The sequence below is a fragment of the Hermetia illucens genome, chromosome 3 (assembly GCF_905115235.1).
Source record: "Hermetia illucens chromosome 3, iHerIll2.2.curated.20191125, whole genome shotgun sequence".
Classification (NCBI taxonomy): Eukaryota; Metazoa; Arthropoda; class Insecta; order Diptera; family Stratiomyidae; genus Hermetia; species Hermetia illucens.
The window spans coordinates 102,080,550-102,099,595 of record NC_051851.1 but is presented as its reverse complement, the minus strand read 5'-3'; the positions used below and the strand labels follow the sequence as shown (position 1 = coordinate 102,099,595).

Here is a 19,046-nt window from a genome sequence, read left to right as displayed (position 1 = left end):
TCCAGCAACCACTTGGTGCGACACTGCTAGTTGGATAGTCCGCATTTTGTTGTCATTGGTAGTTTTATGCAAGCTATGGAAGCTAACGTATCTCGCCTATGACTGTTTAAATCTCCAAGGATGATTATGGTGATATTATACCTGGGGTATATTTCCTGCTTCGAGGGTTCATTCTATTGCTCGTAAAATATATCCTTCTCCGACTCTGCAGTTTCCTCAGTAGGGGTATGAACGATAATGATACTTATGTTTCGAAATCTACCTCGCAAACGCACAATGAATAGCCGTTCATTTATCGTCCGATAAGACCAAGTTTCACTTTTTGGCTGACTAGCAAACCTATGGAATATAGTGTAGTGGCTCTTCTCCATGAAACGGCCAGCTGCCAGGCAGCACGTTCCATGAGAACATTCGCTAATCATTAGTCCGTTGTCGTTGTCAGGTTCGTCGTTGTGCTGTCAATCCAGTTTAAGGCTCCTCTTGTGGCTCCGTGACAAATGTGACAACAAAATATTCTCAAATGGGTGCAAAATTAAACGTTTTTATGTTAGATATATAGCGCAAATGTATTTTTATCCATGTCTTATACAATATCCGCAATACGAGAATATTTATTAAACAGTCTCACTTCGAATGGAGTACACAAATAAATACTGATTTGCTTTAGCAATATACTTTTATATAGCCATTTGCATTTATTTAAATGTTTTTTATAAGTTTTAACGTTTTGTGTAAAACAAAACCCTATTAAAATCGATTGAGTGCCTGTCTGTCTGCTGTCACACGCACCTTTCTCCTAAACGACTAAACCATTCCGGGCGAAATTGGGAAATCTATCATACAAAGATGTATAAAAATGTTCATCCACAACAGCGTTAAAATCTTCTATATTTTTCTTTATTACAGAACAATTATGGGTGGCCGACGATGTCCGAGTTCTTATCAAATCGAAGGACAGATTGCAATAGTGACTGGTGGAGCCAGCGGAATAGGACTGGAAGTAGTACGTGCGATGGTTGAGCGTGGAGGGCAGGTTATAGTAGCTTGCAAGGATATGGAGAAGGCGGAGAAATCGATTCGAATAGCCAGACGTGAAATACGATGTAAAGGAGGCATCGAAGCGCCAAAAATCGAAATTAGGTACTTGGATTTGCGGTCGCTCGACTGCGTTCGAAGGTTTGTTCGTGACTTTATTCGAACCTACGACCGGCTGGACGTTCTTATTAATAATGCAGGCGTGATTTTCCACCCGCACGAGAAAACAGCGGATGGATTTGAAGTGCACTTGCAAGTGAACTATTTAGCTCCGTTTTTATTGACTCATTTGTTATTGCCGCATCTGGAACGCTCTAAGGATGGCGGGCGCGTAATTAATGTCTCGGCACATGCTCATATATCGGCCAAAATGGCGATGGACGACTGTCTAAACAGGAGCTCGTGGTCACCTGCACTACATCCTCGCGATGCCTTCGCTCATTCTAAGTTGGCTGTCATATTAGGCACGCGGCATTTGGCGAAGGAATTGAAAGGTGGGTGATTAAGTGAATATACTTAACAAAGGAAATCAAGGAGGTTCCACGTGTGGTTGACAAATTATATCAATTCAAATCATTGTGAAATCACATTCCTTGGTCAAACTTACGTGCGTCATATGCCGTAGAGACGAGTCAACTCAAAATGCGCTTACATTCTCAAACTATTCAATTTTCATTTATCTTTCTATTCCGACGTCTTACAACTTTGAAGAAAAATGAGCTCTCCTGCGCGTCCTATGTTATTCATATTGGGAACGCCCAAACAGTCAAATTGGATCAGTGTGGAAGAACAAAAAATGATTGAGTTTGTTTCTTAAGGTGTCATTCAAATTCGTTACAATTTTTCTGGATGTAAGCGCTCATGAGTAAGCTGGTTAAGGGGAGATATCGCATGGAATAACAATATTGATCAAACATTACTCATTTCATGACACAACGAAATTCGAATTTTTCCTAATAAGATAAATTCTCGTGTCGTCCTAATCGCCAAATTTACACCTTCTTGCCGCCAATAGATTTATTTATGATATATTAGCTAATAAAATGTATGGATATTTTCTGCATATCCAAACAGATACATCGGTCACGGTTAACGTTTACACGCCAGGATTAGTACGAGGAACTAGTCATTTGAAAAGGTATGTTATTAAGTATGCATGTATGTCTTTCAACATTTGCAGTGGTGCAAATAACAATTATTCTACCATTGTTTCTGTGATGCACCCGCAAAATCCAAATTATACGAGTATAGAGTAGATTTTTCCACTTTGCAACTTTAGGTAGGTAGTTGCTTTTTCGAATGGTCCCATGTCATTTGTTGTGAATTGTTATGCCGGATCGGATTGGCGTTTGGCTTGGCTTGCGTAGGTTTGCAAGCGTTTGCCAGCGATCCAATTGAGTATCGGTTTTTTAGACAAATCAAAGGGAATTTGCTTGCTCGCTTAGAAAACATTTCTGCACTTGCAAATGTGTTGATGGCGATGTTTGGTCTGCCAAACGTTTGTAGAGGTTTCGAGTTTGCGGCAAGCGAAAAACATGTGGAGCCGGCATTATCCTGCGAACCAATCAGAGTCCTCGGCACCTCAGGTATGAAGGGTTCTGGGAATTTCTTAGGGAAAATGTAAGGCCAGACACTTTAACAAACAAAACGTTTGCCGGCAAGACAAATTGATTGTAACACATGTCTAGTTAACTTCATACATTCTGGATATTTCCGCAAAAGCAGGGAAACAACCTTGGAAGAACCATTTTGTCCCGAATTTTCTACGGATTCTTCTCATGAAAACGGACTTAACGTAGGCAATTTAGTGTTAAATCCGGGGAACAATAATAAATCAAAAACCAATCTTCCTTACATCATCCCAATTCATTAACTAGCAGCTTATTGAAAAGAAAATGTCGTCTAACGAAGGAATAGAGGAGGCTGTTCCCGTTCTATAGTAGTTACTTTCATCCGCTTATTAGGGAAAAAGCCGAACGTAATCCTTGCTTTTGTTTTATCTTTCAACACTTTAATATGAGAAGATCTTTTAAATCAATTTCGGAAATAATAGGTAAATGCTTTCCGTTTTTTTTATTAAAACTGATTCATCACGAAACAAGTTGCCAAGCGAAAACTCGGCGCTTCAGCTATGAACGTTTTCCTGTATTTTGTATGAGAGAGCATTTCATTCCACGACTATTCTATTAGTATGTAGCTAGAAGGCCATAGTGTACCTATATAAATTTAATCTGATAGAAAAATAGACAACAATAGACAAGTAGACAATTTTAAGCTACTATAACTTTGTTATTAATTGCTCGATTCCCTACAAATTTTCTAACATAATGCTCTATATTATGCTTTCGATTTTTGTAATTCTGTAAATGTAGGATGAATTTAAAGGGAGTTTTCTAGTAAAATTCATTCATTCATTCATTAACTTAATTATAGGTATGAAATGCTGCCTAGATTTTCTGATTAAGTAGGTCTTTCTTATTTCAAGCCTGAACTTTTTGATCTGTCCCTCACCTACCTTGCAACTAAGGCCAAATCTCCTTTGCAACGTACTAATCCAGGCTTCTGGTTTAATAGGCTAGGCTTTCATGCCAATGCACACGTTGAGAAAACTGCGTCTGAGGAACAGGGAGCCGGATAAACAGACAGTAAACTGATTTTGGTAAGGTCGGAAAGGGATGTAGCTTGAGGCCCAGATTTAGTAGATATATGTATAGATGCATCACTGCGACTTTTTTCAGATTTTTGGTTGGGTAAGTTCTGAAAAGGAGACCTGTTTCACTTTTTGGGGTACTCATTTTAAGCTTTCACTCTCATATGCTTCACTTAAGATCAATAAGATCACTTTCGAAAAGTACTGATCCAGCCCCTTCATTTGATATCCCACACGATCATATTCTGTGAAAGAGAATGTATACCCCTTTTCGTAGCTTCACAAATTAAACCCTATACCGTATCACAAAAGAACTTGATGGTACGGTAGAGGATGTTAAAGGTAGTTTCCCCATACGCTTTCTCAAGAACTCGTCTGTGCATCGTTTGGAGCTTCTATGGAGTTGCTAATTACACTTAAACACGTAAGTTCTGGAAAATCGAAGTCGTTCCTATAGAGGGAGGGAAGAGATGTGAAGATTTTGAAGAAAGCACCTGTCTTGAGTGTGATATGTGCAGGGATATTTTCGTGCTCCCTGCTGTTCTAAAGAAAATAGTTATTTTGGAACGTATCAACAGGAAGCTTATCACACTGTATTCAGGGAAGATCATTTCACAGAAATTAATCGTTATTATCAGAGCAATGGTGGCGTATCAATGAAGGCAAGACAAAATATATGGTGGCAACGTCAGCACCGAAGACGAATCAACCAACAACATCGCACTGGTCAAACACAAACACGAAGAAGAATAAGGATAGGAGAATACAACTTTGAGACCGTCGAGAATTTCTCCTATCTAGGGTCGAAAATCACAACCGATAACAACTACGATGATGAAATCCGCGCACGGTTGTTGTCAGCCGACAGAGCCTATTTCAGCTTACAAAGACTGTTCCGCTCGAAACCTCTCACGATAGGGTCAAAGCTGTTACTGTACAAGACAATGATCTTGTCAGTCCTCATGTATTCCTCGGAAACTTCGGTTATTAGCAACAAAAATTGCGAACTCTTGGCCGCGTTCGAGAGAAGAATCCTCCGAAAAATTTCTGGCCCCCTACATGAGGATGGACGATTCCGTAGCGTACACAATGACGAAATCTATGAGCGATACTATGACCGTCCTGTTGTGGATAAAATCCGGCTCAATAGGTTACGGTGGGCGGGTCATTTAATCCGTATGGATGAGGATGATCCCACCCGGAAAGTCTATAAGGACAATATCTATGGTAGAAAAAGAAGACGAGGCAGACCCTGCCTAAGATGGAGCGATGGCGTGGGTCAGGACGCCAGACAGCTTTTAGGGATATCGAATTGTTGGACCTCGGCGCAAAACCGAGATGTCTGGAGTTCCTTATTAAGGCAGGCCTAGACCGGATACCGGTTGTTGCGCCGTTGATGATGATGATGAATGGTGGCGTAAAATGCCGACACGATCAATTCAAAATTATTAGTTTGAACTCCAACGGCAATGTCGCACTTTGCCTTCTCCGTTGAGCGGTGTCTGGAGGATAGGGAGGGCCTATCGAAGCCTCTTTCATCAAAAACTTCGAGTAGGATGATGACATCTGTTTATTCTTTGATTAAGAAAGTCAAACACTATCGTACTGAAGATAAGCACCATCAAATCTAGAGTTCGTAGTTTGACAGTTCCTGTTTCCTTGGCACCGCAATTCTATAATTCCTTTTGTCACCCCGCTAGCAGCAGGGAAAGTTTCAGCTTCTTAAGTTTATTGAATGCCCTTCACGTTGCCATCACCCATGTCTTATGACGTCCTTTGAGAAGTAGATGACAACTTCACACCGGCCATGTATAAAGGCAGCCTCGAAGGCACCTCAGTGCTCATAACTGTTTTGAGCATTTGAGTAAAAAGATAAATGCAATTAAAACCCGAATTCCCTTGTTTACCTTTACTGCATTTTTTTAAATTTTTTCCCGAAGTCGAATTCAAACACTAGAGAAAAAAAGCAGTTCTCGTAATATGCGTATTTATGGAAAGTTAAGAAAAGGAAACAAATCGGAAACGGGAAGCTCGCGCTTTAGGTATGAAAGGCTTTATTGATTTTTTATGTAAGAATTTTTGGGTACATTTATATATAGCTCGTATGTATATACGTTTAATATACCCGATATTCAATTCGATGTGGTACTGACATTTTATAATTAAGGGAGTAATAATTTCACGCGAAAAAGGCAAATTCAACCTACTGTAACTTTGTTAATAATAGTAGGATTTCCATCACATTTCCAGTATGATGCTTTATATACCCTAAAATTTTACGGTTCTAGGACGAACTTCGCACTAAATTTTCAAAATATGATAATATATTATTTTTACCTTCATTTGAGCAGATATCTCAATGGAGGGTATTTTGAGGCACAGACACCGTGTGCGTAAACCACCATTTTCAGATCTTTCGGATGGGTAGTTTCTGAGAACAAGTACTCGAAGTAATTGACCCTTTTCGGATCCCCGCACTCCTCCCCTTTGTAACCAATTTCGAAGCTAATACCTGCTGTGCGAAGTACTAACCAAGCCCATTCATTTGATAACCCACCTGGCCAAATTCGGTGAAAAAATTATTGAACTGAATGTGTGGGGATTCCAATCTTTCTACCAAATTTCGTATCAATAAGTATAACTGTTTCTGAAAAGAGTGTTCGGGCAGACAGACAGACAATGGGGGTTGCCAGATCTCCCGTCAAGCGTGAACCCAGTTTGCGGATACTATAGTAGTACTATCTGTACTAACCGTTTCAAGCAAAAAAACTTCCAAACATTTCGCAAGTAGTCTAGTAAATCAATGTTTCGCAAGTAGTCTAATAAGTCGATGTAAATTTTTCCTTGACAGGAATTCCTGTTAAGGAATTCGGACCGCTTCTCGATGTCTTGTAAATTGTGTTGAGTAACTTATTTTATTAAGAATGCGCTACAAAAAAAAAACAATCCTTAGGGCCTGTTATACTTGACAGAAAAGAGCATCAACTGTTTGGCATAATGGTTTCGTACATAAACGCGACTCGTTTAATGCATCGGCCATGCACCAACATGGAAACAGGTCCACGCGGACCGGTAATTGTTAACCTGGGAAGGGTCTCTAATAGCATTTGAAGGTACTGCGCAAGTAGGTGAAGTTGTATGAAATAATAAAAAACTTGTTTTTTCTTATTCGCTAGTGTTTGTTTCCTTCATCAGTGCTAACAAGTCTTGTTAGCACTGATGAAGGGAACAAGTCTTTCCCGAAATATCGGTATTTGCAAAAACAAAAATATAAACACTAGCGAATAAGAAAAAACAAGTTTTTTTATTATTTCAAGTAATTAATCGCTGGAAATACCGCATAATTACACTCAGGCGAAGTTGGTTGGAAATGATGACGCGAACGTCGTTGCACCACTAGGTGCGGCGATATTGCAAGGAATCGGAACTGTCGACTTATGGTACGGACAAGCTGGTAATCCCGGTGGAATTCACATTAGACACAAACTCCTTATTTAGCGGCGAGTTTTCGTTACACACAAGACTGTACTTACCTTTAAAACATAAAGGTTAGTCAAAGTCGGCAAAAATTTGCAAGACTGCTCTTATATCTTTATGGTAACCACGAGATCGATTTAACAAAATCTGTGGCATTAGACCATATTGAGACCTAATTGCCGTCAAGTCAATGATAAGAGGAAAGTAAGCTCTATATAACTACACTATGATTCTCTGTGTCCTTCGCTGATCCAAGAATTAAGGGATCTGGTAACCCATGCGGAGTTATGTGGCTTGAACTCCTAATGGGTTAAAATAGAAACGCTCAATATATCCGTTGAGGGAATAAGAAATTCAGTCTTGGAGGAGAGAAACTACTTGATTACACCATTTCAGCCGCGCACATGACTGTGACCATAGGGTGGGCCCCAAAGTTCGTAGACCCAAATGCAGTAATTGGCCTAGCAATTTGTACTTCAAAAATGTTAGAGGTAATTAGAGACTGGCGATTGCTAAAAGAAGTCTCACTGTCAAACCACCGTGACTTAGAATTCTGCTTGACTATTACGAGTGAATAAACTATAATACAAAGGCGGAATCGAAGCGAGTTGGACAAACTCTTTGACAGCGAAGTGCAGCTCTCTAACATGAAAGTGTTGAAGGAGAAATGGGAATATTATGAGAATAGTTATTGCCAGCGGAAAAGCAAGAGCCTCTATACTATCATATGAGTTGGAGTAGTTTTCACACCAAGGCCTTTGGAAGATCACTATTCAAACCCGAAGAACTTTAGACGAATTAGCTAACATCATTCTCGCTAGAATGTCGGATTGCGCCTCACTTTGCACAAAAACACTCAAGTTAAACCTGCCAAATGAAAATCAACATATTCACCATCTTGGAAAGTCCTGTGAGTTGCTTTCAAGGTATGTAGAAGACATAACCCCATTCGCCTGGCCTCGGGAAAAAATCCTAAGATGAGTACCACCCTAAGCGTAGATAGTAGCAGTACCCGATAATATGACTGCCATGAACCTGGGTACTGGTTTCGGTACTGTTCACTGATGAGCACTAGCCCAAATTTCATCGCAAGCTGCGCTAGCAACTGACGACCGATTGGACTCCAGCGCATATTGGTCTGTAGGATGTGGATTATGTTAACCGTGTCCTAGCCCTTTCCAAGAGTTATGTCGTAAGTGATAACAACATTGACAACATTGACCGTCAACCAACTCACAGAGTGTATACCATTAACAGTGCTTAAGATTGCATACCATTAGCAATGTGTTCAGAAGTATATACCACTATTTCTCACATCTATCCATAGACTGCTAAAATGGTTCCCAACCATTTAACCTATATTGACTTTTGACAATTGATGCGAAATATCATTGTCTTTCGTTTTCACATTCTCAAAGTAATCAACGGATATGCTGATCTTATTTAGGATATGTATTATTATTTTATTTCCGAATTATCACAATCTCGGCGGAGGCCGGATTTTACCTAATACTAGCACTAATTGCCAAGCATTTAGGCTCAAACGATCCTACCTACTTAAATGATAAAGGGGCGCTGGCGGTAGTGGCCAGTGGTAGGTCAATGGGAGAATCCGTCGAGAATTCCCCGCAACATCGAGCACGTATACAGAATGATGTACTTCTGCATGGTTTGAACCAGACTATGTGAGGGTCCCAGGATAACAAGGGAAGCTGTGAGGAACTTCGGCACAACACTTGTAGCTAACAATATTATGGAAACTACAACCACCCGCTCGAGATGGCAAATTTCTTTAATTTCTCGTACCAATGACTCGTAGTTCACCTCCTTCTCCACGTATTGCTATTATGAGGGATAGCAACATCAATAAAATAAGCGGAGCGAGCGGTCTTATCAACTAATACAACGTCGGGCTTGTTATGTGGAATATGGCGATCAGTTAGAACATGCTGTAAGCAGAACTACCAAGTACTGCATGCGCCTCTTATCGGTAAACCGAACATGCTCCCGTGATCAGCCCATACTTGTATGCAAGGTTTCGATGTACTGCACCGGTCTCATAACAGTGCAGCCAGAAATGAGATGATCCAACGTCCTTAACGCCGAACCACACATTCTACACTGATCGTTCTCCACCCGTTCTTTCACGATGACTTTTTTTATAAGCTTGGATGGCAACCAGCCAATCTAAATGGCACACATTAACCCCTCCGTATCAGCAAATAGCTTCCCAGCACACAGCCATCTGTTCGACAAATATAAATTGGCAAATGGCTGCCGTTTACCGTGCATCGCCTTCGACTTCCATTGAAAGATCGATCCTTCAAGTTAAGTGGAGTCAGTCCACATTGTGCCTTACAGACTGCTAGCTCTTTGCTGTATAAATAACAACGCAGCGAGTTGATTTGGCGATGCCGCCGCATCAACCATGCCCCTATCTTCGATGTCACGAGGCAGGTTCACCCGCTCCAAGGCAGAGTTTAGATAATGGTTTCGTATCCGCCGCTGGACGTTTTGCAGATCGGTGTTAGTCCACGGTAATATTCGGAATGTATAAGCTAGTGAAGGGATAGCGAATACATTCAATGCGCTTACCTTATTCTTCCCCAAGAGATGTGCTTCACGCGCCGCAGCAATTCGGACAGTAGAGCATCCTTCAGATCATCAACTCGACCATGGGTTCCTTCCAGAAATCCTAGGTACTTGTAGAAGTCTGCCTCGGCCATAGCTTCGATGTCAAGGTCACCAATGCTATGTCCGGCATGTGGCTCGCCTTGCGGATGGTTTGGATTCGACACTTGTCTAATCCAAACTCCATCCGAATATCACGGCTGAACATATCTACTATTTGCAATAGACTTCTAAGATGGTCATCAGTACCATCATCCAACTCGATGTCGTCTCAGTACATCAACTGTGTGTAGCATCGTTCACTGGCCATGATAGAGGGCTCAGTGCCATGCAAAATCAAAAGGGCCTCCAAGAATCCCCCTGAAAGATGTCTCTCCGGATATGGATAGGCTGTGAAGTATTGGCACCCTCAGATGAAGGCATTGATAAGGTGGTATGCCACCCTTCCACGACTGTCGCCAAAAACTTTAATAGTTTGTGATCAATCCGATACAGATCTGGGACATTGATTAGCCAGGTATGAAGAACGCGGTCGAAAACCTTGGCATAATCTATATAGCAAGCCTCTTTAGGCTTCATTGGAATCTAGCTGCTTGCTAGATGTTTAGGGATAAGGTAGGTAATCCCGCAGTAAGGAAAAGTGGAAATTCCTCCGGCTGACTCATGATCCCGTGTGCAACCGACCATGTATACTAGTGAACTTTTTGTACTAGAAGTTCTGCACCCGATCCACACCTGGGCCCGTCCAGTTCTTCGAGCTGTTTGTGTCTCGTTGAACTTCCTCTTCGGTAATATCCGCAAAATTCATGCCAAACGTCTTCGGCGGTGATCCACCCAGCATGTCCACCCCAATATTCTTTCGCCTATGTTACCGAAGACTGCACTCTCTGGACGCTCTTTTGGGGTTCATTGAGAGATCTGAAAAACTCCGCTGGTTCCTCGCGTAAGTTGAATTCTGGACACGTCTGAAATGACATTCGCCATACCTAACATCCGCAGCAACCGCATATAACAAGAAGTTTTTGTTTTAGAGATTTTCAATTACTGAATTCTCGGGGTTGTTGGAGATGTATAGAGTCTGGTAATACATGGTCTATGCAAAAGATCCATTTCCGAGAATCCTGTACACGCTCTTTGGAATTTGTCACCAATATCAGCGGAAACCTCAGCTGGACGGTGGAGAAGAGTGCTTCAGCAAGTACTGAAACTGTTAGCTGCAGTGCAGCGTGGTGTTGTTGATGTCCCTTCTCTACCCCCATCGACTTTTGGTTACCAGTTTCCGCGATGACCTCAAGTCGAACACGCTCCTTGATGATGGCCGGGATTGTGTCGCTGCAAGTAATAAAGTGGTACTGGTCTGCGACTCGCTGTACAGTCACGTGCACGAATCTCTGATGCAACAAGGGGCGGAAAGTTGTTGTACTTGCCTCCGCCGTTATTTCGTAGTAGGAGCGGATGATGAAGAGGTTCGTCTCTTCAGTCCACTTTATCCGTTGCCTACACGAACGATCACTTCGGCTCTTGCCCTACCCCAGTTCTCTCATGCTTGATCTACGCTTACCCGATCTGAATGCTGATACACGGCACGACTCATGAAATATCTCACAACTACTACCTTGGCAGAACCTGTGTCGAAACAGCTGCAACAGGTGGAGCAATCGTCCTGGCCGTCGTGGCTCCTTAACGTCGAACCGCCCCACGACTAGCGGTTTTGACGCCGTACTGTGAATTACAAGCCCAGTCATCAAACCAGACGACTACTGCCGGTTATCCGTACCGGACCTTAAAATTCTCCTTCTCCTCATTTTGGGTGGTGCATTTTATTCCTAACTGCCAGGTGTAATGGTAGCTTCCTCAGTGAGTAATCTGCAACACTGCAAATCTTCTGCACTACCTTCACCTACCCCCTGAGACGCTGCGGTCGTGTAAAGCGATTCAGACTGAGGCTATCCATCCCTCCTCCCTTCACAACCGGGCTTGGAGTTTTACTTTAATTATATTATAATATTATAAATTATTAAATAATTATATTACAGTATTAAACAAAAAAATATTTATAAAAAGGAATATTTCAAATTTGTATGATTTTCCCATATTCATCTGAGTGTATAACGGCTTCGTATGGTACTCAGTGTAAATGGACATGACCTCGTTCTAGAAGTTGCGGAAATCCCCTTGGAATTCAACCCAAACATGAATTATGAAGTCACCGTTTCTGTATAATCCTTGCTATTTGCAGTGAGTTGCGAAATGTGCATTTATTTTCGAAAAGTAAACCAAACGTTATTATATTAGAAACATCAGTAATTGCTCCTTGTTTCCATCAGACTGTCCTTTGTAAGGAAAACCTAGGGCTAACCGGGGTTGGAGTGGAAGGGCATTGAGAACCGTCCAATCCCCATTCCTACAATGTTCACCGTAGAGTTTTGAGGGTGAGAACCACATACATAGGTATTTGTGTATGCGAAACGTATTGTGCGCTGCAGGCCAAGTTCATACTGCAACATTTAATTATTAAGCAATTTATGCAATGCAAAGGATGTACTTTTACAAAGTCAAATCAGCTTTGAAAATCATATTTGGATGGATGGAAAGATAATGAAGACTTATTGCTGTGAGTAAGAACTGATGTTGAACATGTGGGTGATGTGCTATGGATGTATATAGGAGCAGAAGCGGAAGCAATAGTAGGTCACTTTGACTGTTTAAGAACAATTGCTTACGACTCATGTTATAAGATTCTCCATCACGTTGAGGATGTTTTCTTGATGGTTTTCAAGATGCGTTTCTGGGTTAGACGATAAGCCCCTTATGTACGTGTTCATGGTGACAGCGTTTGAGAGCAATGTACATATTCTCTACATGTGTGAAAAAGTGGAGCTTACCATCTAATTAGATTACTTTCCTGACAGTCAACACCACGCAGCATGTGAAACAAAATAATTCACTTTTTACAAAATTAAGCCTTCCTGGGTCTATTTTTGAAGCTATGGTAATACGGAAGATGGAGATATTTATCATATGCTCCACTGCGTTTATATTCGAGGCCGCCTCAAATGGAGTTCAGAAACTTTGAGTAGGCAGCCTTTTCTTGAAGGTCATCAGAATGCAATATGTTTCATGCGGGGAAGATTTTCTTATTATCATTTGCGGGTTTGAATCCAGCACAAAGGATTTAAAGAATGGAAGTTGAATCGAAAGTTCTCTTATGGAATATAAAAGCTTTTCGGAAATCTCGATGGAAATGGGTCGATTAGTTGTACACTTTGATGATACCCTTAACGGACAATATAGTCTATAGAATAAATACGCGCTAACAGTAGCTCTAAACTTCTTTTTAAGGTTTTATGTGAAACAAAACCTTATTAGAATCGAGTCAGTGTCTGTCTGTCCGTCTGTCCGTCTGTCCGTCTGCCCGTCTGTCCGTCTGTCCGTCTGTCCGTCTGTCCGTCTGTCCGTCTGTCCGTCTGTCCGTCTGTCCGTCTGTCCGTCTGTCCGTCTGTCCGTCTGTCCGTCTGTCCGTCTGTCCGTCTGTCCGTCTGTCCGTCTGTCCGTCTGTCCGTCTGTCCGTCTGTCCGTCTGTCCGTCTGTCCGTCTGTCCGTCTGTCCGTCTGTCCGTCTGTCCGTCTGTCCGTCTGTCCGTCTGTCCGTCTGTCCGTCTGTCCGTCTGTCCGTCTGTCCGTCTGTCCGTCTGTCCGTCTGTCCGTCTGTCCGTCTGTCCGTCTGTCCGTCTGTCCGTCTGTCCGTCTGTCCGTCTGTCCGTCTGTCCGTCTGTCCGTCTGTCCGTCTGTCTGTCTGTCTGTCTGTTTGTCCGTCTGCCCGTCTGTCTGTCTATCTGTCTGTCACACCCAATTTAGTCGGAAACGGCCAGACCCATCGTCATGAAAATTGGTGGGATTATGTAATCTGGTGTTCCCTTTACATGCAGTAAGCGGCGCCATTTTGTGTTAAGTTTAAGGAGGGCTCCCCATACATGTGAATGGAGGGTGCAAATTTTTTTTTATAGAATGTAGCCATGCGGGATATCAAATGAAAGGTTTCAATTAGTACCTTTCGAAACTGGTTCAATATTTGATATCGAGTGAAACATAGGGGTGAGAGAGCTCAAAATACGACCCCCAAAAAGTGTAACAGGTCTCGTTCTTAGAACCTATCCAACTGAAAAATCTGAAAAAAATCAAACGAAACCACACAAAATCTAGGCCTCAAAATATATCCGGTTCCGATATCCGCACAAATAAAGTTAATAATAGTATATTTCCACATTTTAACAATTTACCCGGCACAAGGAGGGGGTTCATCCCAGAAGTACAAAATTTGGCATGCGTCTAATGAAGAACATAGTGCACAATTTGGTCAAGTTTGAAGAAAATCCAACTGTTATTAACAAAGTTATAGGGGGTGAAACTTTACCATTTCTTGTGAATTTCGTGCACTCAACAACCTGCATGACGTCATCACACATATCAATTCGTCAATACCACAACGAAATGAGTTCTTTTGAATGGGGTCGCAAAGAATTATTTTGTTTTAGTTTTTTAGTCGTTTGTATATAAATATCAATTACTCCAACCAAACATGTGTGTATCTAGGTAAGTATATGCGTGCTAATGAACTTGACGAGTAGTGCCTAATTCAGGTGCATATACGTGTACCCTATTCGGAAATAGGCAGTTTGTTTGTTTAGGGTGAGCGTAATATCTATGGCTCTCGTAGTTTGGGAAAATATGAAGGAATATGTTGGATTTGTAGTTATATAGGGATAGAAAAATATGCGTTGAAGTTTCTTATATAAGATGAACACAAAACCTTTATACCCAAAGCGCGAGCTTCCGGTATTCCGACTTGTTTTTAACGTATATCTATCCGCGAAATTGCTTATTAGTCTTGTTGCATGGATAGCGGAATAAGTTTTCAAATTAACCCAACATGATATATTTACACATACGAATACGAATACGGCTGCATTCTCAAAACTCTCAACTCTCAAAACGGCTAAACCGATCCGAACGAAATTTAGCGGACAGATGGAAACTATGAAATCCCACGCATACAGCGAGTGGCATAAATTTAAATGGAGTTTAAAGGGGGGCTCCACATACATCCAAAGGGGGGATTCACACATTTTTTTCACCGGATATAGTGGTGTAGGGTATCAAATGGTCTCGATTTATACTTTTCGAAACTGATATTAGTTTTGGCGTTGATTGCAAAGTGCGTGAATAAGGAGTCAAAATGTACGCACTTAAAGTGAGACAGGACTCATTTTCGGAAATTTACTGTAAAACCCCCCTTAAATTCATCCTAGGACTTCCGAATTCCTATATACGTGCTCAATTTCATGGAAATCTGGTAATTAACGCCAAAGTTATAGCAGTTCAAACTTAGCATTTTCACGCGAATTAACTGCTTCCAAAGCCATGCAAATAAGATGCTGACGTCATGATTAACGGGAATAATTGACATTCGCGTGAAATATTAAAGTCGCATTTATGAAGAATCTACTTATCTGCAGCCCTTTTGAAGGTTTAGTGTAAAACACTTATGTGAAATCTAATCTTCGAAAGATGTCCCATTCCGGTATCTGCTCAAATAAATTTACTGATAGTATATTATCAACTTTTAGATATTGACTAAAAAGCTCCCCTTAGGTTCATCGCAGGTATACTACTGCACCGACATAGAGGACAGCCTCGTGCATACACATGTTAAGTTTAATGAAAATCCAACCATTAGTGTCAAAGTTATAGCAGTTCATACTTATCAATTTCGTGCTAATTAACAGCATCCTAAGCCATACAAATAAGATGCTGACGTCATAATTAGCGAGAATAATTGACATTCGAGTGAAATATTAAAATTCCATTCAAGAAGAATCTAATTCTGCCTAGCCCTTTTTTAAGGTTTTGTGTAAACACAAAACCTTATTAAAATCGGTTTACTGTCTGTCTGTCCGTCACACGCATTTTTCTCGGAGGTGTAAATTTTTTTTTTATCAAATAGTCTTAGTTTTGACTTTCGTCGAAAAGGTGGGGAATACGGGGGGTTGAAAGTGGTCATTTTTTTAACGAAACCATTCTCAGGAACCACCGAACCGAAAAATCTGAAAAAAATCAGGGGGCTGCCACTATATGGTGCCCAGGCTCCGAAATACCCTCCATATCGATACCTGTTCAAATAAAGTTAAAAATAGTATATTACTATAATTTTTAGTAATTGACAGGAAAACCCCCCTTAAGTTCACCTTAGAATCACAAAATTTTGCAGCAATGTAGGCTACAGTATGGAGTATGGTCCTGCCAAATTTGGTGAAAATCGCGCTTTTACTAACGAAGTTATACTAGGTCAAAGCTGTCGCTCCTCTGCAAATTTAGGACTATGAATGTCAATATCACTTGAAAGTGGCGTTAGCCATGCTAATGGAACAAATGCATACTCAAATCTCTTTATAAAAGAAATACACAAAACCTTTCATACCTGAAGCGTCTAGCTTCCGGTGTCCCGACTTGTTTATATTTTATATGATTTTTTTATATTTTTATATTTTATTTTATCAAATGCCTGATTAGGATGTAATCGCGGGGCCTTTAAATCCCCATCCAGCGTATCAAGCCACCGTTGTTTCGGCCGGTTTTTTGGTTGCTTACAATTGACTTCGATGTTCAGACCAATATTGGTAAGTGCATTCTCGTTAGCGTGAATTACGTGACCACACCATCGAAAACGCCTCTCTCGTAGTTTTTCCACGATTGGTGCAAACCCATATCCATCGCGGATATCTTCATTTCATATGTAGTCAAAACGTATCACGCCACCAGTCCAATGCAACATCTTCGTCTCCATTACCGCAAGACGTCGTTCATTGTCTTTTATAGTCGGCCAACACTCTGAACTATAGAGAGCGGCAGACGGACGACATTGCAGTAAATTTTAGATTTGAGACGTTTGCTGATACGTCGATCATAAAGAACACTAGTTGTGCAATGCCACTTCATCCAGGTCGCATTAATGCGTGAAGCAAATTCATTACGCCGTTCTCCATTGGCTGATAGCATTGACCCGAGATATTTAATGCGCTCAGTTCTGGGCAGGTTACTGAAGCTGACGGCGCTGAGCAATTTAAATATCTCGAGTCAATGTCACTATAGCCCAAAATCTCTGATTTTGGTTCGGCGATCACTCATAACCATTTCTTTCACTTTTTCCACGTTTCCACCGGTTGCTCATGTGCTGAGGCGTTCGTCATTTTCACGGCGTTGTTGGAAACACTGACACTACTCGTAAACTCTTATTTTACTAGTAGCCGACCTACCATAAGTCTTTGTTACATTTAATTTCGTTTTTTACGCAACATTTTATAGAAATTCTTTGATTTTTTTTTAAGAATAGCGGCTACCAAAGGCAAAGTAAACAATGAATACAGCTGAAAATGTTATCGTACTTCCAGGGTATATCCAGGTATATCAACATAATAAAAAAACCAAAATGATGATCAGATTCTTCAAACCCGCGAAATTTAAAAGTTTCCGTTATTTTCTGAACACACCTCGTACAGTGAGCAAAAGTGCCAAAAAAATCGCAATGATGACATTAGAAGTGGGTGGCATGGATTTGACCAAACGTTGGATATATTCGGCTGGAATTTATTTCCATTATTCGAGAAGACGTTCCATCAACTATTTTTTCTTCGAAATGGGACCTTCGCGAAGCTCACCGTCGGCATAATCCTGCTGGATCTCAATAACCTTGCACTCTGAGGACTTTTGAAAGGTTTTGAGTAGCTTTGGACAATCGAACACCACCACATGCTGTTTTTTCGCTTTATACTTCAGGTCACTGTTTTGGTATATCTTGAATGTTTGACAAATACCCAACTTTTCTCACCCTTCTACTACTGCTCTTTGCTCTTGTTATGGACAGCATCACACGGGATCACCAACGTCCAGCACCCTATATTCTGTTTTATGCAAATGATGTTTTCCTGGTGTCTCATAGCAAAAATTAACTCGAGCAACTTGTTCAAAAATAGAATAGTCGCCTCATGCAGCACGGTCACAGATTGAATCTGAATAAAACTGAATCTTTGACAACCGTTCCACATGGAACAGGCACTATCACTTTCAATGGCAGTGACCTGCCCAGGACAGAGCGATTTATATATCTCGGGCAAATACAATCAGCCAATAGAGAACTGCGTTATGGAATTACTTCACGCCTTAGCGCAACCTGGATGACGTGGCGTTCCACAACTGGTGTTCTTTGTGGTCGACGTATCAACGAACGTCTCAAATCTAAAATTTATCGCAATGTTGTACGACTATTATGAATCTGAGTATTGGCCGACAATGAAGGGTGTCTTGTGGTAATGGAGACGAAGATGTTGCGTTGGACTTGTGATATCCGAAATAAGGATATCCACCATCGATATGGGATTGCACCGAACGTGGAAATATTGAGAGAGAGGCGTCTTCGATGGTATAGTCATGTAATTCGCAATAACTTGCTAACATTGATCTCAACATCGAAGTTGATGGTAAAAGCCCAAAAGACCGGCCGATACAATGGTGTCTTGATACGCTGGAAGATGATATGAAGGCCTCACCGCTATATCCAGATCAGATGTGGGACATAGCCCGTGAGCTGCACGTACGAATAATCACTATCAGTGAACATCGAAGTCGATGGGAAACGACCAAAAGCCTGGCCCAAAACAATGATGGCTTAATACGCTGGATGGTGATTTGAAAGCCTCGGGGCTTTGACTGACCAAACAATAAGAGCCTAGCCCACTTCTAAACGGGACAAAGTCTAGAGAAGAACCATCATCATCATCCACGGCACAATAACCGGTTTAGGTCTGCCTTGGTAAGAAACTCTAGGCATCCCGGTTTTGCGCCGAGATCCACCAATTCGATATCCCTAAAAGCTGTCTGGCGTTCTGGCCTACGTCATCGCTCCATCTCAGGCTATAGACTTTCATGGCCGGATGTATTCACCCGTACAAATTAGGTGACCCGCTTACCGCAGATTTCTGAGCCGGATTTTATCCACAACCATGCCTTTGATAAAATAAAATTGCGCAACTGATCACGACGACCCGACTTCGCTTGTGAACGGGACAAAGACTAAAGAAAAAGAAGAGTGGCATCATTTTGAGTTGGGAGTAAGTGGGGTTCCCCATATATGTGAAATAGGGTGTAATTTTTGTATGTGGGGTGTGGGTATCAAATAAAAGGGCTTGCTTATTTTTTTC

At 41.3% G+C, this 19,046-nt stretch overlaps 1 protein-coding gene across 1 annotated transcript in view; it reads left to right on the top strand.

The window, feature by feature from the left end:
- LOC119651610 (retinol dehydrogenase 13) overlaps positions 1-19,046 on the top strand; it is a 43,950-nt gene that overhangs the window by 10,161 nt on the left and 14,743 nt on the right. Inside the window, exons 2-3 of the mRNA XM_038055263.1 lie at positions 907-1,529; positions 2,110-2,173. Of these exons, the coding sequence (XP_037911191.1) occupies positions 907-1,529; positions 2,110-2,173 (687 nt within the window). The remainder of the gene's footprint in view (positions 1-906; positions 1,530-2,109; positions 2,174-19,046) is intronic.